The 24210-nt window shown below is 57.1% G+C and overlaps 5 protein-coding genes across 5 annotated transcripts; 2 read left to right on the top strand and 3 right to left on the bottom strand.

Moving 5' to 3' along the window:
• Positions 1 to 258: 258 nt before the first annotated feature.
• Positions 259 to 2571, bottom strand: HRG_07185 (reverse transcriptase (RNA-dependent DNA polymerase) domain-containing protein; the record flags this gene model as incomplete). The annotated part of the gene is made up of 5 exons (XM_044865656.1): positions 259 to 492; positions 631 to 767; positions 810 to 1115; positions 1167 to 2459; positions 2520 to 2571. 5 exons carry the CDS (start codon positions 2569 to 2571, stop codon positions 259 to 261), a joined length of 2022 nt encoding a protein of 673 aa, XP_044719618.1.
• Positions 2572 to 5309: 2738 nt separating this feature from the next.
• On the bottom strand, positions 5310 to 6158 carry HRG_07184 (reverse transcriptase (RNA-dependent DNA polymerase) domain-containing protein; the record flags this gene model as incomplete). The annotated part of the gene is made up of 2 exons (XM_044865655.1): positions 5310 to 5523; positions 5566 to 6158. The coding sequence occupies 2 exons, from the start codon at positions 6156 to 6158 to the stop codon at positions 5310 to 5312; spliced, it is 807 nt and encodes a 268-aa protein (XP_044719617.1).
• Positions 6159 to 8773: 2615 nt separating this feature from the next.
• HRG_07183 (uncharacterized protein) lies at positions 8774 to 10143 on the bottom strand (the record flags this gene model as incomplete). Its single annotated transcript, XM_044865654.1, has 3 exons — positions 8774 to 9440; positions 9503 to 9816; positions 10066 to 10143. The coding sequence occupies 3 exons, from the start codon at positions 10141 to 10143 to the stop codon at positions 8774 to 8776; spliced, it is 1059 nt and encodes a 352-aa protein (XP_044719616.1).
• A 916-nt stretch (positions 10144 to 11059) lies between these two features.
• Positions 11060 to 12110, top strand: HRG_07182 (uncharacterized protein; the record flags this gene model as incomplete). The annotated part of the gene is made up of 2 exons (XM_044865653.1): positions 11060 to 11723; positions 11878 to 12110. 2 exons carry the CDS (start codon positions 11060 to 11062, stop codon positions 12108 to 12110), a joined length of 897 nt encoding a protein of 298 aa, XP_044719615.1.
• Positions 12111 to 12269: 159 nt separating this feature from the next.
• Positions 12270 to 17247, top strand: HRG_07181 (PIF1-like helicase domain-containing protein; the record flags this gene model as incomplete). The annotated part of the gene is made up of 10 exons (XM_044865652.1): positions 12270 to 13071; positions 13219 to 13553; positions 13675 to 14103; positions 14184 to 14596; positions 14735 to 14852; positions 15051 to 15145; positions 15218 to 15255; positions 15344 to 15424; positions 15576 to 15940; positions 15982 to 17247. 10 exons carry the CDS (start codon positions 12270 to 12272, stop codon positions 17245 to 17247), a joined length of 3942 nt encoding a protein of 1313 aa, XP_044719614.1.
• Between the last annotated feature and the right edge of the window lie 6963 nt (positions 17248 to 24210).

The following is a 24210-nucleotide window of genomic DNA, read 5'->3' as shown; positions in this document are numbered from 1 at the left end:
TCGCACGGAGGATGAGCAAGTGAGCATAAAGATCAGGGACTGGAAGACTCTTGATTTTCCTATCTAGAGTGTATAATGTGCTGCATCTTTATAGGCGATGCGAATGAGTGACTAGAAGCTGATAGAAGGTTCTGTGACTGTTGAGGTGGTGACTACTGTGCGAGTCAGGGTTTCAGACTGTTGGAGGCTGATGTACTCCGTGTGACATACCCCCCCAGGTTGTGCTGGCGGTTGGCAGTGCAAACTGAAAGAAAGAAACTACATTCCTAGCAGCGTAGAGATATCAACGAGGCCGAGTTGTTTAACGAAGTTAGTAAATTTCTGGCCTGGAAGGACCTTGGTGAGGCCATCTGCGATCATTTCAGAAGTTGGCGTATAGACGAGACTATAGAGGCCTTCCTCGAATGCCTGCCTAGCCCAACAAGTATGGATGTCGATGTGACGAAGGGCGGTGCGAAGGCGAGGTATATCCTGTGTAACTAGACGAATAGTCTGTGTGTTGTCACATTGGACGGTTGGTTTTCCGTCGAGCTTAAGAGAAAGCTGCTTGAACAGACGGAACGTGGCGATGGTCTCCTTAGCTGTGTGTGTAAGGGCAAGAAGCTCTGCTTCTGTTGACGAGGTCGTAACTGTATCCTGTTTCCCGGCTTTCCATGCGATAGGGCCGCCGAAGAGGGTAAGGATTGAACCCTGTGATGACTTGCGTGTTTCCTTATCATCAGCGAAAGCGGCGTCTGAAGCGCTCTGAAAGTCGCTGTGATGTTGAGCTTGGATTGGAGCAATATGGTCTCTGTCGAGGCTAGAGGTGCCTGAAAACTGAATGGCGAGATACCTAGTGGCGTATAGGTACTCAATCAGATGGTCCGCGAGCTTAGAATGAAGCTCGGAAGGGTTGTGAAGGAATTCAGCTAGTTTAGATGCTGGTTTGGCTATATCCGGACGAGTGATGCACGCGGCATAGTTCAGCGATCCAACTTTGCTTTGATAGAGCTGAATCTGGTCTTGAGAAGCCTGTCCTGTGTTTGGCCGGACTTCATTGCATGGGAAAGGGGCTCCTTTGAAGGTGTCGAGGCATCGAAGGCCGAATCGTTGAACCATCCTTTCAATGTAGGAGTCTTGGCAAAGCCAAAGCTTCCCGTTACTTCGGTCTCGGAGAACCCGAATACCGAGAAACCACTGCAATTCTCCTTGATCTGTCATGGCGTACTTCCTCTTGAGGGCTGCAACCATCTGATCGGCTGCATCTTGACTACCCTTGCGATGGAGGAAGACGATGTCATCAACGAAGAAGAAGACTGTGAGCCAGTCGTTCTGGAAGATGCAGGGCTCGTCTGGACACTGTAAAAGACCGAGCTCCTTGAATGCTGCAGTAAGCTCTTTCTGCCAAAGGAGGGGAGAACGCCTAAGGCCATAGAGGGCTCGGATGAGGCGAAGAACCCAGCCTTGTCTATAGTATCCGTCAGGAAATAACACATAGACCTCCTCCTCGTCGTCTAAGAGGGCATTGGTAAAGGCGTTAACTGCGTCGAGCTGTCGGGTCTCAAGGTCGAATTTAGCTGTAATAGCCATAAGAACTCGGAAGGATCTTCCGGCAAGTGTGGCAGCATAGGTGTCCTTGTCACCCAGCTTCTGAAGGTCTCCCCTAACGCACAAGCGGGCTTTAAACTTGATAAGGAAGCCATGCTTGTCAAATTTGTACTTGAACACCCAGGTCAGGGGCAACGGCCTGCCTGTTGCTTGGTCTCGCGGAACAGCCTTGAAGGTTCCTCTCTGTTGGAGGGATTTCCATTCAGCGTGAGCTGCTTCTTTGAATTGAGGGCCAAAGCGGTGTGTACTCAGTTCCTTGTACGACGTCGGCTCTGGGGGCAAAGAGCGACGATGTAGCTTTTCTTCTCGTCCGAGAAAGAAAGAGCTGTGAAAGTGGTTTTGGGAACTGGCAAAGCTGCCGAAGTTCCGTGGCTTGGGCGGACGTGATGAGCGTCGAAGTTGCTGATCGCTCTGAGCGGGATCAGGCGTCGGGTACGGGTTATCCGCGTCGTGAAGCTCATCCTCTGAATCTTCGTGTTCAGAGGGTTCCTGTTGAACCTGGATGGTGCTGGCGTCTTCTTGACCAGATGTAGTCGAAGAAGGGGTGTCCGGTTGAGGATTAGGCTCTTCCATACGAGTAGGGATTTCCTCGTATTCCGATTCATCTTCGATGTGTGCTGGAAGCTGTACTTCTAAGCGTTGAGGGATAGGCTCCTGTGGCTCTACCTTTCCTTCGTAGAACTTGTGTTCGTTAAAGGTCACATCTCTGAGCCTTCGGACTTCGGATGACGAAGGGATCCAAATCCTGAAAATGTTAGTGGAGTCGTAGCCCACTAGATAACCGATTTCCGTGTGAGGGTCGGTCTTGAGGTCCTTTTTCTGTTTGTTCTGAAGGGCCTTGTATGTCAAAGGGTAGGCTCGGCAGCCGTACGCTTTGAGAAAAGAGATGTCAGGCTGGAGCTGCTGATAGCCTGTATCTCTGTTGTTTTTACGCAGCCACTGATGAAGCAGCTGGAAGGGTGTCTGGAAGTTGCGGTGCTGCATGGGCGATCTGTTATGCAAGAACACTGCTGCTTTCCAAGTTTCAGGCCAAAGATCCGATGGAAGATTGGCGTCAATCCTCATCGTTCTTGCCTGGGCGGCTATTACCCCCCCAGATCGTTCTGCAGCGCCGTTCTGAGCAGGAGTATAAGGGGCTGTAGGCTCATCTTGAATCCCCTTTTCCTCAATCCAGGACTCATAGGCAGTCTGAAGAGCACGATCGTTGTCTCGGTGAATAATGCAAATGTGAAGGTTCCATTGGCGTTGAATCATAGCCTCATGGTTCTTTAGAGCTGTCATGACGGATTCTTGGCTCACGTCATTTAGAAGGTAGATGAAAATGATACTTGTGAATTCATCTTTGACAAGAAGAACGGCTCCTTTGCCGTTAAATGAGGTGTTCATAGAGAAGATATCGATGTAAATTCTCCAGAAGGGTCGTGGTGACTTGTTTTGAGAAGGTCGGCGTGAAACAACCTTCTTTCCCTTTGCAAGGGAACAGGCCTCGCAGTCAATGGTGATTGGGCCTTTAATTTTCGATCCTGTTGTGTTTGCAACAAGATGTTCGAGAGCTTGAGCGTTGAGGTGCCCAAGACGCTTATGCCAAAGTGTGGCGTCAGCGGTTTGAATCGGTCGTGGAGACGACGAAGTGAAGTTGGAAGAGTTTGTTTCTTCCTCAATGGGGTTGTACTCGATAACCGGTTGTCGGTATCGGCGAATGGTGTGAAATACTTCCTGATCATCCTTGGAAACGCAACCGGATGATGGATTCCAGTTGTATCCCTTTGCAAGAAAGCGGTCAAGAGATGCGATGTTGGTGTGGAAGTTTGGCACGAAGGCAACGTCGTTGAGTTGAAAGAGTCCATTTTCAAGTCTCATACGGACCATGCCGTAGCCAATGATTTGAAGTCGACTATCGCCTGCAAACAGCTCTTCTGGCTCTGCAAGTGCGGTATAGTCAAGAAAGCGTGATCTGTTGTTACAGATGTGCGTGTCAGATCCAGAGTCGAGGATGAAGGAGTCCCGTAGAGGGTAGACAGCCTTTCCTGTATAGAAACTCGTAGATGGTCTAGGAACTGATGGATGCTCCGTAACTGTTGCGGTAACGCTGGCAAAAGCACCTCCTTTAACGAGAGAAGTGTTTGTGTCCTCTGATGGTTGTGGTTTTTCTTGCTGGTTGCCTTTCTGGATGGATTCGATCTTGGTGCGCAACCACGAATTTGAACTCAAGGCTTCGTCAATTTTCTTCTGAACCTTCTGATCAGGAGCCCATCCGTTGGGTCGCCGTGTCTCATTAAGGTAGAAGCAGTCGGAGTAGCGATGAAATCTTCCACAGACGCATTCAGGGATGCCTTGTTCGTTTCGCTTAGCTCTTGATGAGCCCTTGTTTTTATCTTTTCCCTCCCTTTCTCCCTTGCCTTGGAAGGAGGCTCCAAAGGCTCCCTTTACGTTAGCAGTTTTGATGCGGTGAGCTCGTTCGAAGATCTCACTGATCTTGATGCCGTTTGGGAAGTCTAGTTGCCAATGGGGCTTTCCGAAGGCAGCTTCGTCTTCCATCTTGTTGATCCAGTAGTCCGTAAATGGAGCGTTGATGGACGAAACAGCTTGTAGGAAGTCTTGGGTAGGTCGTAGGTCCTGTACATCAGGAAGTCCTAGTTGTCTTGCCTCAGTGAGGACTTTCTGCCATTGGGTGATCCAAGCTTCGATCTTGGTCCGGTCAGGCGATTGGAGAGTCGAACGATAACGCTGAAGAACTTCCCTCTCGAGTGCCCAGTCCGTAGGAGCGACTCGTGCTTGAAGCAGGGATAATTGCTTCGCAACGTCGTGTTCTTCGGCAATGGTGCTGTAGTAGTTGCCGATGGTCTTGACAATGTGTTGTTGAAGGCTAGCGAGGGCCTTCACTTGGTCTCTGTACCCCTGTAGCTTGCTGCGGTACTGGGTGTGTAGGAATTCGAGTCGTCGGAATTCTTCCGAGGAAAGATCGGCCAGATCAGATGCATCCGCATTGATTAGGCGAAAGGTTGGCTCAACAGGCTTCTGAAGAACCGGCTTGCCCTGGATCGCAGGGTTGAGTACGTCCCAAAGGTCATGGGAGGAGGCGAATTTCTTGATGATAGAAATCCATTGTTTCCAGTCAGAAGGGCCGTTAAGGACGGTGCCCTTCGAAGAGCCGTCAAGATCAATAGCTGAGCTCATTGTGGAAGCTATTCGTGTGCAGCGGAATGAACGAGAATAAGACACCCAGTCAATGGCAGACCGGGCTCATAACTATCGCACGGAGGATGAGCAAGTGAGCATAAAGATCAGGGACTGGAAGACTCTTGATTTTCCTATCTAGAGTGTATAATGTGCTGCATCTTTATAGGCGATGCGAATGAGTGACTAGAAGCTGATAGAAGGTTCTGTGACTGTTGAGGTGGTGACTACTGTGCGAGTCAGGGTTTCAGACTGTTGGAGGCTGATGTACTCCGTGTGACATCCCACTTCCAAATTTGCTTCCCTCTTGATATCTGTCAGATTTAGCATCGATCGGAAGTGCTCGAATTTCGCTCTCGATAGCGCTTTTGTCAATCCGTCTGCTGGCATCTGATCAGTCTTCAAGTATTCCACTAGGAACCTACCCTTCTTGAATTCCTGTTTTAGCCACATGTTCTGTATGTCAACGTGCCGCAACTTGGTCGTGATTCTCTGGTTCTCCTCAACCACCAGTCGGATCGACTGAAGGTTGTCGCAGTAAATCTTCAGGGGCCGAGATCAAGAGAGATATCCGTAATAGTCGGTCCAGGGCGTAGCTCTCCTTGGTTGTTCTCTAGGCTGAGAATTTCTGCTTCGGTGGTCGAAGTCGTGACTGTGTCCTGGAGCCCAGCTTTCCATATGACCGGTCCGTTGAACAACATCATCACATATCCCTGCGATGAACGACGGGTCTCGACATCATCTCCAAATGACGCGTCGCTTGCGATCACAAGTACCTCTCCCTCGTACGCTCCATCGTACACGATCGCCAAGAATCTCGTTGAATAGAGGTAACGGATGCATTGGTTTGCGGCTTCAAGGTGTTCAGGCGATGGGTTTGTCAGGAACCTCGCGAGCTGGGCTGCTGCTCGTGCTATATCGGGTCTGGTCATGACCGCGATGTACATCAAGGATCCAACTCGTTCCTGATACGCCTTTATCTCTTCCTTGGTAGCCTGCCCGTTGTACTTGACGAGCGGGATCGTCGCGATGGGGATTGATGGTACTCGGAGTTTCAAGTCGCTGAGCTTGAACTTTCGCGCAATTTTCTCGATGTACTCGTCTTGGCAGAGGTAGACCTTCCTGTTTGGTCGATCCCTTACAGCTCTGATGCCAAGATACCACTTGAACTCTTCCTCGCGCAAATCGTATTTGGATTGGAGATGTTGTACAAGGTCGTTTACAGCCTTCTTCTCTTGCCGTGGGTTGAGAATCAAGATGTCGTCGACATAGACAAGAGCCAGGATTTTGCCGTTGGTGAATACGCAAGGTTCTTCATCCGTACGGTCAATCCCTGCCTCCTTGAGCGCCTGGGAGATCTCATTGTACCAAAGCAGTGGAGACTCGAAGACCATACAAAGCCTTGTCAAGTTCCGCGATCATGGTTGAGCCTTCTCCAGATTTCAAGAAACCAAGTTCTACGAAGCCTTGCGGGAGCCGGACGTAGACGGATGGTCCTTCTTTATGTCGCTGTATAGGAAGGCGTTACTAACGTCGAATTGTCTAACGTCAAGATCGAATCGGGCTGCGATTGCCATCACGATTCTGAAGGTTTTTGCTGCAAGTGTGGCTGCATATGTCTCCCGTCCGTCGTCCTCGTCCTGCAGGTCGCCACGGACGCAGATCCGAGCTTTGCACCTTTGGAGATAGCCATCCTGATCAAACTTATAGGTGAACACCCACTTCAGTGGAAGAGGCGGTCCCTGTGCTTTTTCACGTTTGACCAGTCTCCAAGTGCCTCGTCGGAGGAGATCATGCAATTCCTTCCTTATGGCCTCTTTGAAGTCTGGGCCCATCGGGTGGTTTTCAGATCCTGGTAGCGTTTAGGAGTCGTACAAGGTCATCGCGGTGAAATCGATGATCTCGTGCCGTCTTAGAGACTGCGGCAAGGAAGACACTATGAAATATTTCGAGGTTTCCCTCTGGATGTTGATCCGCTGGAAGCAGGGTCGTGAAAACGCTGTTGACGTAATCATCGTGCTTCCGTTTTGGCTTTGGTGTCCGGTCACTCTTGCGAGTTGGCTGGTCACCGTAAATCTCCTGTTGACTGCGGCGGGTGCGCGTTTTGCCGCGTGGTTCTTCAGGAATTGGTTGGTCACCTGACGGCTGCTTGTCCGGTTGCATGCTATTGCCTTCTGAGGAAGGTCGCCGGCGTGGTGGCAGCGGTTGAACTACGATCGTGTCCCGGTGACTCCTTCAGGACTTGGATCGCTTGAATCAGTCGACCTTTGGCTATCATAGCTTGTTTCTCTGTCTTGTTGGGGCGGAGACTCTGACTCCACTGGGAGCTTTCGGCGGGTCTCGTGTTCCGTAGGCAAAAGCAAGCAGCTATTGCGGCGACGCCACCGGCTTAACGATAGTTAGGGCTACCAGGCCACGTGGGCAGCCCGCGTTTTGCATCCATATAAGTATAAGGAGGGCCCTTCAAGAGACAACCAAACGGACGGGAAAGGGAAAGGGAAGAGGGGCAGCAAGGGGAGAGGGCAAAAGAGGAGGGGAGGCGACTGGCAGAGAGGCACGTACTATGCCTTTCTATAATTTTTACTTAATTATGACGAATTAACAGGTAAGGCAACCCCTCATGGGTTGCGCAAAAAGCCTTGAGGAACGAAGACTGAGGATTGAGACAAACAAGACGAAGACAGAGGGCGAGAGCAAAGAACGCAAGCAGGCGGTAGCGCCAGGAACTAATGCATGCAAGAAGGTAGGCAAATAAATCGGCCATTCGGGCACCATCCCGCAGCGGGAAGAGGGAGAAAAAGCAAGAAGGCAAATACAGCGATGATAACGGTTGCGGGGTAAGAGAGGAAGGGAGTATAAGAGAGGCACCAAGGCACGAATAGGAGAGCAGAAGCGTCTACCCTAGCTACCGATCGAGCAGTTAGGAAAACAACTACAGCATGGCCACTTGCAACGTTTCCGTGGAGTTCTGGTGCGAATTCGGGGCCACGGAGCTGAAGTACAAGCATAGCATCCCGAAGACGCTCGTGACGCAGGTAGGCCAGGCGAGGCCGAACCACGCAGCCAGTGCACTGTTCCTACAGTGGATAAGGCCGATCCTACGGGAGCACGAGGCAGCGTGTCGGAAGGCAGCAGGGTGCGCTGCGAGAGCTGCGGCGGACTCGCAAAGGAGATTCTACAGAGCCCGATATCGTACCTACACGCAGAGAGGCCGTTTGTGCTCGTGGTCGTGTCGTCGTTCTGCGGCAAAGAAGGATGCGAAATTAGGACGAGGCAGGAAATGCAGGACAAGATGGCAGAGGCGGGGCAGGCGGGCGGAAACAAGGGCGCGACGCAAATGCAAGGGCAGGATGCGCAGAGCACAGAGGAAGGTCTGCCGGGGTTGTGGAGAGATGGCGGGGGCGAGGAGGTGCAGCCGATGCCTGACGGTGGCGTACTGCAGCAGGCAACACCAAAAGGAGGACTGGAAGGTGCACAAGAAGGGATGCAAGCCAAAGGCAAGCTAGGGAGCTAGGGAGAGGAGGGAAGGAAAGTAAAAGGGACAAGGCATAACGCGCAGGACATAAACAAGGTCACGGAGAACAAATAGAGGCAGGCACTATCGTAAGAAATAGGTCGCAAGCTAAAGTTGTTGTTTCAAAAAAAGAGATAAACGTTGTAATGTGTAGAGTAATGGTAATTTTGCAGCGATAAGTTTCGTTAGGAATAGCATCTCGAGAGGGAGAACGGTTTATTTTAGTAAAGGCAAGAGGCGTAAGAGAGCGATAGGTTTATAGTAGGCAGCTCATTTCTGCATGCGATAGCGGATAGGTCGAGCGGGCGGGTCGGAGGTGCTCGCGACAATAGAGTCAAGAGGGGAACCCGGCTTGGCTGCCGGAGCGGAACGGGCGGGACGCCGCTCGGTCGAGACGAAGAAGCGGCCGGCGGGGAGAGGAGGGGGCGGCGGAGCTGACGGTGTCCGAAGACGAGGAAGGCGGCGAATTCTGCTGCTGCAGCAAGCGCGCCCTCTTCATGGGCGTATCGGCAAGGGCCGGGTGGGAGCGCTTAGGCGGTGGTGTGACGGGGTCGAGGGCGGTCGGGGCCGAGGCCAAGGAAGGGGAGCCGACGCAGCCGAGGCCGGCGCAGCAACGGAGTACAAGGCGGCGCAGACGGAATCAAAGGTAGAGGAGGCGGATAGGGTCTGACGTTTAAGGGCGTAGCAAGGGGAAGCCGAGGCGGAGGCGGCCGCCGAGGGCCTGTCGACAAAGTTCCAGCTGTCCGGGACGACGATAAAGACGTAATCGCGCTCTGAGCCCGGGGGGCAGAGCATAAGACGGTGGTCGAGAAGGCCGACGACCTTTCCAGTGCAGGTAAAGGGGACGCCGGGCAGGAAGGAAGAGTTAGGCCTTTCAGCAATTTTCTTGCATAGCACGGCCCAAGGGTTAGCATAGATGGGAAAGATAACAAAGACCTGGAAGGGGTGGTAGCCCTTAAAGGGAATCCGGTCCGGCAGGCCAGGGGTGATGTAGGTAGTGAGCCGGACGAAGCCGCAGCAGCGGAGCTGGTCGGGCCCGAGACCTGGCAGGAAGTCTCCACGCAGGAGGTCAAGGCCAGGCCCGGCGATGACGCCATGGAAGGAGACAACAGGAGGCGTAGACGGGAACTGGCCGCCAGAGGCCAAGGAGCGTGGGAGGACGCTAGGGAGAGAAGTCAGCGAGGCGGCCGGTGAAGGGGCAAAAAAAAAGAAGGGGGGGCGCACGGCTGGTAGCCTTGGTCGCGGACGATAAGGGCGGGCACTGTGTAGAGGACGGTATCGTCTGGGCCGGCCTCAAGACCGTCGCGGCGCTCCACCTCCCAGGCGAGGGCGTAGGGGTGAACGCGGCCGCTCATAAGGAACCATTGCTCGGACCAGTCCGTGTCGACGATTGGCTGGCCGTAGATAGAGAGGTTTAGGCTAAAGAAGAGAGAGGGGCCCAGGTCGTCGCCCTCGGCCCGGAGGGGTGCGTAGTCGGCCTCGAGCAGCCACGAGGGCACCGGCAGGAGGACGCGGGCGATAGCCTCAGCGTTGAGGCCCTAATGCGGTGCTCGTCGTGGTGGGCGAACCTCGCGGGGCAGTCGGGCTGGGCGAAGAACATCATGGACATATCGCTGCCCGCGCCCTTGCTAGAGCCAAGGGGCTTGCGGAGGTGCGGGGCAGAGCTGTCCGCCGACGGAGACGAAGACATGGCTCGGCCGTGTAGTAAAAGAGCAACGTTGCTGGGGCAAAGCTAAAAGCGGCGAGAAAGATAGGCAGGAGTGCTCCCTACCTATATACCGTCTTACGAGTTTAGTGTAAAAGAGAAGGGCCAGTGGCGATGGTGTGTAAGAGAAGTCAAAGGATTCTAAACAAAGACGCAACATGGCGTTAGTGGTAGGTTATATAAGGAGCCTTTGTAAAAGAGGGTTATAAGATGCGTATAGAGGAGAGTGCAATAAGAGAAGGGAGAACTTTAAAAGGCGGTCTAGTAAGATGTTGAGAGTTTTTAAGACAAGCAGGACGCGCGAAGCTATATTCGAGGAGAAGCAGGCAGCCCTATTCGCAACACGTGTAAGACATGGTTTTAAACTTCAGCGGGCAAGTGTCTAGGGGCATACGGAAGCTTTGACTGATAAGAGCTGGATGACAAGAAGGAAAAGCGTAGCATGCAAAGCATAGGCAAGAAGAAGCCGTCGCGGCGACGTACATATAAGGATCGGCCGAGGCCGTCTAGCCTATCGCATATGGCAGCAGGCAATGGCGGGCGGGCTTAATAGAAAGGCGGCGCCGGTATAATGCAAAGAGCAGCAGCACGCATATAGACATAGTAGAGAGCTACGAGTAAGATATATAGACTTTTGTAGAGGATCCTATATGCGCAAGAGGGTGCCAGTCAGCAAGATAAGTGCAGGGCGAATAATCGAGGCAAGGATTTATACGCTGTTATTACACTTACGAGGATTTACGCCAGGCCTAGTGGCACCATAAGTAGGCAGGGCCAAAGAGGGCAGGTGCAAAGAGGAAGACAAGACGTCCGTGGGGCTTTGGTAGACCGGTGTCGCAATGAAGCCAGCCAACGGAAGGGACCAGTCCGGAGCGGGGGACGGGGCAAGCCCGGCGCCAGAAGCCTGCGCAGCGCCGTACACAGGACCAGAGTTCCAGCCGACCACAGCAGCGCCGGCACTTGCTAGCGGCGCCCCTCGGAGAGAGCAAGAAGAGGCGTCAAGGGAGGCGCCTCCGAGGCGAGGGCGGGGAAGACCGCCAGGACTAGGGAGATGGAGGATCAGCGCAGGCCGAGTCATGCCGCGGGATATCCAGCCTCGGCCGACACCAAGCGCGGCGGCAACGGCTGCCGCCGACACCGAGGGCGGCAGGGCACTGGCTGCCGCAAGGCGTGCCCAGCGCCGTCTCGGCCTCAGGAAAAGCCAGCGCGCACCAAGAGAAATCCGGCCTCTGCCGACAGTAGAGGCCGCCGGTCCTTCGCCGCCGCCGACGAGAAGTTCGGACGTTCCGCGGGACATTCGGCCACAGCCGACATGGAGGGCCGCCGGCCCTTCGCCGCCGACGAGAAGTTCGGACGCGCCGCGGGATATCCAGGCTCTGTCGACACCGACGGCGGCAGGGCGCCGGCTGCCGCAAGGCGGGCCTAGCGCCGTCTCGGCCTCAGGGAAAAGCCAGCGCGCACCGAGGGAAATCCGGCCTCTGCCGACGGTGGAGGCCGCCGGGCCTTCGCCGCCGCCGACGAGAAGTTCGGACGTTCCGCGGGATATTCGGCCACAACCGACTTGGAGGGCCGCCGGCCCTTCGCCGCCGTCAAGCGGGACTAGCTCGGCCGTAGTCTCGATCGGAAGCCAGCACTCGCCGCGAGCCATCCAGTCCCGGCCGGCCAGCAGGGCCGAGATCCCCGCCACAACTCCGGCCGCAGCCGGGCTGCTTGTTGGCGGCAGAGATAGCGCCTCGGCAGGTACGGTCGTAGAGCGAGGTAAAGGCGTGTAGCGGTGATAGCTAACCGGACGCAGGTAGATCGGCGATAAGACGGCAGGCGAGGAAGAGCAGAAGAGGAAACGCCATCTTAGTAGTGGGCAGGCCGAGCGGAAACGCGCCCGGGTCGGTGAAAGGTGCCGAGACCAAGGAGCTGCAGGCCGAGGACCTAGCCAGCGCGCTGCGGCACCTCGACGAGGAGTTCGAGGCGGGCGAGAGGCTGGCCAACGAGCAGACGTGGTGTGCGCCGGTGCCGCGCGAGAGGCAGGTGAGGACGGTGCGGAAGTTCTACCGGGCGTTCCACGACGCTGGCACGCTGCCGATCGCGACCTGCACGCTATGCTACCGGAAGCGGGCCAAGGGGAGCTGAGGAGATGGCGTGGGAGGGTGGGAGGGGTGGTCGCGGAGCGGTGTTGCGGGGGGCGGGCGGTCCCCGTTCGGGTGCCAAGCCTGCTTCCCGGAGGGCAGGCCGGTGGCGGTCTGCGCAGAGTGCGCGCGATGGGCCGGGCGTGAGGGGGCGTCGCCGGCCATGCACCTCCATGGGCGGCTCGGCTGCGAGCACGCGTACCCCGACGAGCTAAAGGACCTCACGCCGCTCGAGGAGAAGCTCATCTCGCTCAACTCGTGCTACGGCTTCGTGACGAAGTATAGCATCCCCGGCGGCCAGAGGCAGAGCGTGAGGTACCCGAGGCACGTCAAGGGCCATATCACGGTGTTCCCGAACGACGTGCAGGGCCTGGCTGCCAAGGTGCTCCCGCACCCGCTGGTCCGGGTCATGGACGAGATCCACGTCTCGTGGCAGGGCGCTGAGAGGCCCGGGCCGCGGGACCTATCAGGCCTGCTGTCGGTAAGGCGGTCGGCGGTCGAGAGGGCGCTGGCCTGGCTCAAGGAGAACAACCCGCTCTACGGCGAGGTCGAGATCGACGCGGCGGAGATAGCCAGCTGGGGGGCGCCGCCGCACGGGGTGCCGCCGGTGGTGTGCGAGCGGCTGGAGCGAAACGAGCCGTCGGCGCGGGAGAGGACGCAGACGGCGCAGGTGGTGCCGCCGTCGGAGCGGGCCATGGACGACGGAGGCGCGGCCGAGATCGAGGAGGTCCTCGCGATGCTAAGGCAGGGCCAGGACCCCGCCGAGGGGAGCCGCGACGTCGGGCTCACGTGCGAGGACGACGACAGGGACGGCGCTAGGCCCGAAGAGGACGGGGACGTAATCAATGAGGTAACGTCTTCCGGCATGTTCCCGTTAGATGGGGCGCCAGATGTGGCCGACGCCGAGAAGATTCGCTTCGCCCGCGACGCGGTCGGGCCCGAGGAGCGCGCGCCAGCCCGAGGACGTGGGTAGGGACGGCGGCCAGAGGGCGGCGGGCGACGGCGGCGACGGCGAGCCGTACATACAGGTGCGACGCGGCGAGGATTTCGCCGACTCGGCGGACGCCTCCTTCTTTGCAAAGGCCTTTCCGACCCTGTTCCCTTTGGCTTAGGCGGGCCGAGGCTCGCCGACGAGGACGCCGCGGGAGAGCGCGGGCCCAGCGTCGGGAACCAGGGCGCCCAGGCGGAGCGGGTTGCAGAGGGCCTTATGTCGACGCGGAACATGAAGCTCCAGGCATGGGCCGACGTCGTGCTGCGGCGTCACGGCGGCCGGTTCGCGACGCACCCTATCTTCGCCTTCCTTGTCTTTAACATGGGCGTGCGGTCTAAGAACCGCCAGGCCAGCATGCTAGGCGTAGCGAGGAAGAACTTCGCAAGGGTCGAGGGCCTACTAAAGTCGTTAACGGCGCAGAGGCTCGAGGCGGCCAGGCCGAGCTCGAGGCCACAGGTAAGACTAGCGACGACGGGGTAAAGAGCTCCTCCGGTCCCTCTCCGTGTTCGGCTACCGGCAGCCAATGTCGAGGAGAGCCGCCTTAGTATGCGGAAGAAGATACTATCCTCATCGTTAGGTACGGGTGCCGGCTATCTGGTTCACGCTGAACCCGAACGACATTACGAACCTAGTAAAGTTACGGCTAGCGGCGCACCGCGGCCGCGACCCCGACGAGGCCGAGGCCTTCCTAAGTGACCTAGGGACCGCGTATAAGCGGACGCGGCTGGCCATATCGGACCCGATGAGCTCGGCCGTCTTCTTCCACCGGGAGATGACGCTCTTCTTCGAGCACTACGTCAACGTCGGGGAGGAGTCGGTGTTCGGCCACGTCGGCGCATACTACGGGGCGGTAGAGACCAACGAGCGAGGCGCCCTCCACATCCACGGGCTCCTCTGGCTAAGGGGCAACGCGGGCATTGGCGACGCGCTCGCCGGCCCGGACGCGGAGGAGCAGGCGGCGTACCGGGAGCGCATCGTCCGCTACGTAGATAGCGTCTTCTCTGAGGTAAGGCGGCCGCCTTAACACAAACCCCGATGCCCCTATCTGGGGCAGGCTGAGGGGCCTAAGCTGAACCGAGGCCGCAGGAGCTAGACGCAGAAGGTTACTGTGCCATGCAGGCAGAGCGGTCGGCCACGGCGGACATATCGTCGCGGCTCGACGACGTCGCGCGCTTCACGGACACCTTCGACGAGGAGGCCAACTTCTGCGCGGGCGCGACGCAGATCCATACGCATAGCGCGACCTGCGTAAAATACTCGCCCGGCGGCAGGGCGATGGCAGTGGGGCTACGACACAACCACGACATCTCGTTCATCGCGACGCAGCGCAAGACCATGGCCCTAATCTACTATATTACTAACTATGCGACGAAGGTAGAGGACCCGGTGTGGAAGCGTGTGGCCGCCGCGGCCGAGTTCCTTCCTGTGCTAGAGCCGACGGGAGAGGGCAACAGAAGTGGCGCCGACCGCGACGCCGGCCGGGAGGGCGGGGCCGAAGGGTAGCGACGGCGGCGGACCCCGGGGAATAAGACGAGAACGTTCCTGCTTAAGGCGGCGAATCGAGTCTTTACGGAGCGGCCGCTGTCGCAGGTCGAGGTGATCGCGCACCTCCTAGGGTACCCGGCGGAGTTTAGCAGCGGCTCAGCGTGGGCGTATATAAACGCAAACCAGCTCTACTGGGCCGTCTTCCGCCGGTGGCGGCACCTCCGACGGGCGAGCGGCGCCGAGGCGACGGGCGACGCGCCGGACGAGACGGTCGTCGTCGAGGAGGCTGGCCTGAGATCCCTCTCGTCGAGGCCTACCGGCACCGGGGCGAGCTCCTGCGGGCCTCTGCCTTTATGACTACGCATCGCTTGTAAGGTTAAAGCAAAACGGCAGCGGCGCCGACGGTATGGCGGGCTGGGGTGAGGTACCCTTCGCGGAGAGCTGGGCGTCGGGAAGGGCTGGGTGCAGGCGCTTAGGCGGCCGGGTTGCGGGGCGACTGTATGCGTCGACGGATACCTCAGCAAGGAGTTCAGCGAGGAAGACGACGAGTCGTGCCACCGGAGGTGCGTACTATAAGACGGGGGGCGCCTAAGAGGAAGGCAGAGCAGCTAGGGGCATCGGCTAACAGCATCTAGGGCGGCGGTGCAGCACCTGGCCCTATTCGTGCCGTGGAGTCCTTCCTCGGCGAGGAGGCAGGCGACATTAACAACATCTGGGCACGGGCGCGGGAGTCGCTGGCGCCGAGGTCGCGCGGCTCGCAGACAACGTGCAGCTCCTCCGGCGGTCGGCGGAGGACGCGAAGCGCGACGCCAAGCAGTGGGCCGCCACGGCCGAGGAGGGCGGTATGACGGCGCCGCAGGCCGACGACGAAGGCAGGGGGCGGCCGAAGGGGCGAGGAGGCATACCGCGCCGGCGGGGCGGGCGACGCGGCTCGGCTCATCGACGTCGTCCGGAACGCCGCCAGCGCGGGACAAGTCACGGCGCAGTCAACAGAGCTGCTAGCGATGACGCAGCAGCTCTGCCGGTTCCAGCAGTCGGCGCTCGGGTCGGCGGCCGAGCTCGCGGCGACGGTGGTGGCGGACGAGAGGGCAGGCAGGCGGGTGAACCTACCGGGCTCGGCGCTGTCGGGGCGGCACTGCCGCGGCAAGAAGAGATGCGGGCCATCAAGTCGCAGCAGAGGAGCGCGGCGCGGGGCGGAGCGGGCGATCCAGGGCATCCAGGGCGGCGGGGCGGCGGCGGGCGTCGGGGCCGACCGCGGCGCGGCCCTTCGCGGGGTGATGGGGGGCTTCGGCGAGGACGACATCGACGTAACGGCGGCCGACGGCGACGCAGACGCAGGCACGGCGGCGGGGATGCGCGTGCGGCTCGGCCCGTCGAGCTCGTTCGTCGCCGCCGGCAGGAGCTGGCGGGCCAGCTCACGCTCAACGAGAAGCAGGCCATCGCCCTCCTAATCGTGTGCCGGCAACTCGACCGAATCCGGCAGGGCGACGACGCAGGCGGCGACGGTGGTGGCCAGCTCTGCCTATTCATCGGCGGCGAGGGCGGCACCGGCAAGTCGCGCGTCATCGAGGCGCTCGTCGAGCTGCTCGCCCGGAGGGACCTATCGAGCCGGGTACTGGTTACGGCGACGTCGGGGACGGCGGCAGCGCGGATCAACGGCATCACGCTGCACTCGGCCTGCGGCCTTACGGTCGGCCAGGGCGGCCGGGCGGGAGGGGCGACGAGGGACATTGACGGCGTACGGCTGGCGGGCCAGGGCGAGCGCTTCGTCGACGGCCGGTCGCGGATGGACTGGCAGGAGAAGGAGGTGCTGGTGATCGACGAGGTCAGCATGCTCGGGGCGCGGACGCTGCACGCCGCCAACGAGCAGCTCTGCCGGCTGCGGGGGTCGGCGCGGGACTTCGGCGGCATCCCGGTAGTGATCCTCTGCGGCGACTTCCACCAGTTCCGGCCGGTGCAGGAACGGTCGATCCTGCTGCCGAGCGCGGCGGTGGCGTGGGACGAGGACGGGGCGTTCGCGGCCGAGCAGCGGCGGCAGCACGACAAGGCGCACGCGCTGTGGCGGCGCTTCACGACGGTCGTCATGCTGGACGAGCAGATGCGGGCCGCCGGCGACCCGGAGCTGCGGCGGCTGCTCGGGCGGATCCGCCGGGGCGAGCAGGACCGGTCGGACCTAGAGCTGCTCAACTCGAGATGCTACCGGCCGGGCAGGCGGATCCCGTGGGAGACGGGCCTGACGGTGGTGACGCCGCTCAACCGGAACCGCTGGAACCTCAACCTAGAGGCGGCGCTCGCGTTCCGGAGAGGCGGCGGACGGCGGCGCGCGTCTTCCTCCGAGCATAAGTGGAGGGACGGCGTGCCGACGGAAGAGGAGGCGGTGCTAATGCTAGGCCAGGGCGACGACAGCGCGACCCCGGTGCCGGCCGTCTTCCTCTTCGTGCCAGGCATGCCGGTCGTCGTGAACCAGAACACGCACCAGGGGCTGAAGCTTGTGAACGGGGCCGGGTACACGGCGGTGGACGTCATCCCCGACCGCGCCTTCCCCGGCCACCGCGTCTCGGCGGAGCTCATCATGCACTTCGGGCCGCCGGCGGGCATCGTGCTGGCCTCGGAGACGACCAGGACTTCCACTTCGTCGGGATGCCTGCCGGGACGATCCTGCTAACGCCCATCAGCGTCAAGATCACAGCGCAGCGGAAGCGGCCATGGCAGCGCAACGACGTCAGCCGGAGGGGCCTGCCGTGCGCCGCGGCCTTCGCCTGCACCGACTATAAGGTGCAGGGCGGGACGCTAGAGCGCGTGGCGCTGGAGCTGCGGGGGCGAGGATGACGACGGTCGAGGGAGGGCGGTGCCGTCGTCGTGCGACCCGTATAGCCTATACGTGCAGCTGTCGCGGTGCCCGACGCTCGACGGCATCATGCTCGTATCAGAGGTGCGGGAGCGGGACCTAGTGGGGAACCGGGTGCCTGAGGAGATGACGGCAGCGCAGGCCCGGCTAGAGGAGCTTAGCAGGCAGACAACACAGGAGGCGGCCGACTGGCTCCGCAGGTAACGCAGGCGCCCTGCATTTTCCACACTTCTGACGTAAAAGGAGTGTAGGTTAAGGGCCAGGAGGACGGGCGAAGGGGGTGGTCTGTGGAGGCGTGTGGTCTATGGCGGAGTTAGAAGCCGGGCCGGCTTGGGCACCTTCCTCTATGTGGTCTGCGGCGGCGTATGGTCTACGGAGGCGTTGGAAGCGAACTGCGCAGCTGGAACTAAAAGGGGCAGCAAGGGGGCAGGGCATTATTTATTTTTATTTATTAACGAATGTGTGGGAATGTAGCATATAGCTATAGTAGGATTGTAAGGGAGGTGCGCACACACGCACACGTGACCCTTAGCGTCACGTGTATGGACCTCGGGGATCCGTGTATAAAGGGCACGTAGTGTGCCCCCTCATTCCCTTTCCTCCCTTCCTAGCAAGACATCTTGAATACAACCCATTGCGTTACTGCAGTACAGACCTCCCGACACTGATCAGTGATCGATTTGGTCGATCACAGATTGGCAAGGAAGAAGAGATAGAACGCAACCTTCGAAAGCCCAACTACCATATTCCTAGCGATATTGCCCTGGTTGGACCTAGAGGAGGTTTCTATGCTAAGATCAAGGACTCTACGATTACCCGGACCCGGCAACCAACTAGCTCCCGGTAGGCCATTGATAGATCCTTCCAACTTCACTTAACGGTTACATTAAGTGTAAGTGCGTCCACAACGCCGATTCGACAACTACGTGACAACCCTCACGATTCGACAACTACGTGACAACCCTCACGATGACAAGCACGACCCCAACCCCGAACCCGCCTCTACGAGGAACGACGCCTTCCTCGACCAAGTAAGGAATTGGTCCAAAATCTCACGATCCCAAAGACCCAATATCAGGATATCGATCCGACCCGATGGGAGGATGAGATCACGCCCCAAGAGGAAGATAGAATAGCTGTTATGACATATACCGCACGATTTATGTCAGAATGCGAGGAGAACGTACACCTTCATGGCACTAATATCCTTGAATTCTTCCAGGATCACTTCCAACAGTGGACCGAGGCAACGTGGAGAAAGATGCCAAAGGAATTTCGAAGGAGCTACGTTACCTTTTAAAGAGACGTGGTATCTATACAGGAGAAAAGGGTGACCACATCATCCCACAGCTCGTCTTCCTACAGACGATCGATAACCCACCAGCCTGGCCCGACAACGAATTCATGGTAACCCAATTCGATAAAGGAACGGAGGCCTATACAAGAAAAGAGAGACGACTAACGCAGAACCCTCCCACCTCCAACACGGCGGAGCCATCCATGCCGTTAGCCCCTATTCCGACGCTCCCTGCTCCTCCCGCTACGACAATTGCGGAACCGCCCACAACGACTGCTACGCTTCCCAACGAACAATACATCCTACAAGCTATCAGTTCCAGCAACAGAGCATCGTTCTAGCAGAACCCTCTTCTCCCACATCCCTCGAAGCGTACACAACGCTTCCCGGCCGACATCCCGAACGGCATCGTCGATGCCAACACACAACAGAAATTCACCAAGATCTGGGACAAAGAGAAGAACTATACGGGGAACCCTATGACCTTCTCGATGATAAGCTACGCATCTTTATGAGTATCTGTTATAACATTCAGGTCAAGCCGGACCAATTCCACGCTCTTTTCCTCGAATCCTTACTGGCCGAGCCCAAACGTACTACATTGACCACATTAACTGGACCTCAACGTTCCGCAAGGCATACGATAGCATCAAGCAACATTTCGATACGGAAGTTAACCACGTTCACTACTATACTGAATGGACGACTATTTCCTTTAACAAGCTCCGTGCCGATAATGCTACGAAATCCCTACACGAGGTTCTTCAGCTACTCCTTGATAAGCTACAGTTATGCCAACGAGCTCTTGGCAACGCGTATGCAGGAAACGTTCCACTGCGTACAACGCTTATTAATGCATGCCGCGGTGTTCCTGAACTTGAATACGCTTTATTCAAGCCCGCCGAAGGAATCGAGCCCCTTTTTGCAGATCTTCGCTCTTCCGTTGAGACCCATCTTGCACGCGGAATAGCGCCTCGTTATCTTCAAGGAGGCCCTCAATACCATCAAGACCTCGAGGAACCATCTGATCATATGGATCCCAATGACCACTACTATCTCGATCGAAGATACAACAACAATCGCGGAAGATTTGGTCAGAAGGGGTATAGAAGGTATAGAGGCAACGCTCAACGAGGCAGCTACAACGCTCCACGGGGAAGCTTCAATAGTCAACGCTTTAACCGGCCACAACCACCCGTGGAATAAGAAGTGCTTCGTCTGCAATAAGGAAGGATGTTGGTCTACAAAGCACACTGCCGAGGAACGTCAAAGATCCCGAGACCAATACGTCGCCCACTGTCACTTCATAGGGATTACCCCTCCCCAGGACCTTACAGCCTACGTTCTTGACTTTGAAGGTCACGAGATGGATGCCCACGATGATGCTAACGACCCATGGGACGAGGACGACAATGAAGATAATGACAACAACCCAGAACAGTGGCACACAAGCCAAATGCTCTGCCAGCAAGCCTTCAACCATCTGATCACAGGGAAGACGTGTATAGCACCTCTCAAAACAACGCTACACCTGCTTCCCAATTCATGATAGAGGAGCGCTACTCAAGACTCCGATTCCAGGGCATCATAATTGACACAGGCGCCGCGAAGGTTTCCACAGCTGGCTACGACCAATGCATCGCTCTACAACGAGAAGACCCTGCTATAACGCTCGATAAGACTACAGCAGGCCAAGCTTCTATCAAATTCGGCAACGGCGAAGCCATTCTATCCTCGGCTCTATCGCCCTTAAAACACCTCTCGGAAGGATCACATTCCATATCCTCAAGACCCTACTCCTTCCTCCTCTCTCTCGCTGATATGGATCGCCTAGGCATCTATTTCAACAACCTTACAGACACCATTGTCGGACGAACAACCCTCCCGGTTATCCGCAAATGGGGACATCCTTGGTTCCTCCTACCTAAGACCAACGAGGCCGCTATCGCATTCCTCACGGAGAGCGAGATCCGCACTCTTCATCGTCGATTCGGGCACCCAGCGGTCCCAAGACTTCACAACCTCCTACGGCAAGCTGGCCACAACGATGTGACGATAGATATCCTAGAGAACATCTCGAGATTCTGTCATCACTGTCAAATGCACTCTCAAGCTCCAAGACGCTTCAAATTCACCCTAAAGGATGACCAGGAATTCAACTACGAAATCGTCGCTGATGTGCTCTACCTTGGAACCCCTCAACGCCCCGTCTTGCACGTGGTAGATACAGCAACAGCGTTCCAAGCAGCCAGGTTCCTCCTATCGATGTCAGCAAAGGATACGTGGGAAGCCCTCCGAGCCCTCTGGATAGACACATATCTCGGACCCCCTGATACTATCAAGCACGACGCAGGGACCAATTTTGCCTCCCTAGAGTTCCGTAACGAGGCAAAGCTTATGGGGATAACCTGCAAGCAAGTCCCTGTGGAAGCACATTGGTCCGTTGGAAAGGTTGAAAGATATCATGCCCCTCTCCGCCGTGCGTTTGAGATCCTCCACGCAGAAATCGGGACCTTCACATCCCCCGAATCGATCCTTCAAATGGCTATCAAAGCCATCAACGACACAGCAGGGCCAAATGGCATTGTCCCTACGCTCCTAGTCTTTGGCGCCTACCCTCGAATGGCGTTAGATTCGCCCCCTGCTACGACCCTGAAAGGGCTGCCGCAGCCCAGAAGGCGATGAAAATGCTTCGTCAGCTCTCAGCAGAGCGGCAAGTGCAGGGCGCCTTACACACAAAGAACGGACCATCATCAACAGGCGTTATACTATCGCTCCCACTGCAAAGCGAGGTCCGAGTGTGGAGAGAAAGCTCGGCTGGCAAGGCCCTTTTAAGATTAGTGCAATTGATGGCTCCAATGTCACAATTGATACTATCAACGGACCCCAGACCTTCCGTTCCACCCTTGTGCAGCCTTATTTCCGCGACGAGACGACGATCCCTGCCCCGCTGCTGCTGCTGCGGATGATTCTGACATTCCTGTTTCTGATCCTGCGAGCGATTCTGTTCCTGTTTCTGCCCCTGCCCCTGCCCCTGTTCCTGCTCCTAATCCCCCGGCGCCGCGCAAGCGAGGCCGCCCCCCTGGTTCGAAGAACAAGCCAAAGACGACGTTCCTAGTCAAGAAGGAAGAAGATGCCTACCAACTAGCCATCAAGCTACGGGACGAAGGCATTATCACAACGCCAGGCACCCTTTGAGGAATCCGATAGCACGGAGATCGATGATCTATTGGTACGAGGAGTGTTTAGCTTCGAACGCTACAATGAAGCAAAGCACGGGAACCATCATATCTTCCGCTCCCGCATGGTCCGCGAGGTTAAAGGCAAAGAAACCAAACCATACGAGAAGTCAAGGCTCGTGGTCCAAGGGCACAACGACCAAGAAAACCACCTATTGACGCAATCCCCGACAATTCAACGCGTCAGTCAACGGCTTATTTCTGCTATCTCCCAGACCTCCTTTCTCACGGCATGACCTCTCGTCGTGACATCACACAAGCGTATCCCCAGGCGCAGACCGAACTATTCCGCACCATTCTCACGCATCTTCCCGCCGAATTAGAAGGAAGATACCCGGAAGGAACAATCATTCGCGTTATTAAGCCCTATACGGAATTGCGGAGGCCGGAGTCCATTGGTTTCGAACCTATCACGGGCATCATGTCGATAACCTCGACATGTCCACATCAACCTACGACCTATGCTTCCTAATTACGAATAAGGGACCTGATAACTTTGGGATTGTGGGAATGCAGACTGACGATACCCTTATGCTTGGCACACAACGTTTTTCCGCGCTAGAGGAAGCGGAACTCGTAAAGGCACAATTTCGGGCAAAGCCGAAGACAACGATGACCCCGGTACTAGCATTGACTTCAACGGTGCAAAGATAACCCTCCAAGACACCACTTTCCACAACGCTCTACTGCTTCAACAAAGGGTCAAGCAGCCAAGATCGAACCCATCGACATCAAGGCATACGATCGAGCCCAACAGTACGTGGAACAGCGTGCCCGTGGCGCGTATGTGGCTTCAATCTGTCAACCAGAGGCCTCATTCGACATCTCTATTGCTGCCCAGGTCCAAACCCCTACGGAAGAGGATTGCACGACCCTCAACAAGCGGCTTCAATGGCAGAAAGACCACCAGCAGCGAGGCCTAACGTATATCCCTATTGACCTCGCCAATGCCAAGCTTATCATCTTTACCGACGGTTCCTTTGCGAACAATAAGGACCTATCGTCACAGCTAGGCTTCGTCATTGCCCTAGTCAATGAGACCGAGACCGCACGTACCAAAGACCAATTCGGGATCAAGGGCAATGTCCTCCATTGGAGCTCAACGAAGTGTAAGAGGGTCACCCGAAGCGTGCTAGCATCAGAGATCTACGGCATGGTCAACGGATTCGATATTGGGATATCACTAGCAACGACGATACGGAAGATCACAGACCGCCTCAATCTTCCCCTATCCCTAATCGTTTGCACCGACTCTTTTTCCCTCTACGAGTGCCTCGTTAAGCTAGGCACAACGAAGGAGAAGCGATTGATGATAGATATCATGGCCCTACGTCAATCCTACGAAAGGCGTGAGATCACAGAAATCCGCTGGATTAACGGCGCAGACAACCCAGCAGATGCTATGACAAAGGCATCGCCTAACCGCGCCCTCGAACGCCTCGTCGATACGAATAGCCTTACGATTAGGATAGAAGGATCAGTCGAACGCCCTCCCCGCTAGCTGCCGCTCGAACCGTCACTCTTTTCGCACCCTTGCGGTCGCACCCTTGCGGTTGCTGCTACGCTCCCGCACCTGCTGCTACTGCTGCGATTGCAGCGATAAAAGAAGATTTGCCAGTGTGGGAATGTAGCATATAGCTATAGTAGGATTGTAAGGGAGGTGCGCACACACGCACACGTGACCCTTAGCGTCACGTGTATGGACCTCGGGGATCCGTGTATAAAGGGCACGTAGTGTGCCCCCTCATTCCCTTTCCTCCCTTCCTAGCAAGACATCTTGAATACAACCCATTGCGTTACTGCAGTACAGACCTCCCGACAGAATGAAAAGCGAGAACATCGACGAATGAAAAGCGAGAAAAGAACAACCGACGAATCAAAAGCGAGAACGCCAGCGAATCAGAGGGCGGCATTTGCGGGGGGGAAATCGACAGGAGAGGCAACCCAACGGGGGTTGCGCACGAGGGGAAGGCTCGCCAGCCGCGGCTCGCGCAAAGAGGCCTTTCGGAACGAAAGTTGGCGATGGCGACAGGAGAAAGTCGGGGAGAGGAGAGAGTTGGCGACAGGAGATAGGAGACAGGGGAAGTGAGAGGAAGACAGGAAGAAGAGTGAGATATGAGATATGAGATGGAGATCCGGCGAGAGACGTAGAGCATTATCGTGAGTGAAATCGAGACAGAGCGTCAGAGAGGCAGCCTAGGCCGCTGCAAGGGAGATTTTGCTTTGCAAAGGCGCAAAGGGCGT

This window comes from Hirsutella rhossiliensis (assembly GCF_020360975.1).
Source record: "Hirsutella rhossiliensis strain HR02 chromosome Unknown scaffold00007, whole genome shotgun sequence".
Lineage (NCBI taxonomy): Eukaryota > Fungi > Ascomycota > Sordariomycetes > Hypocreales > Ophiocordycipitaceae > Hirsutella > Hirsutella rhossiliensis.
Note: the sequence above shows the minus strand (reverse complement) of the source record. Positions and strands in the feature narration are given on the sequence as shown.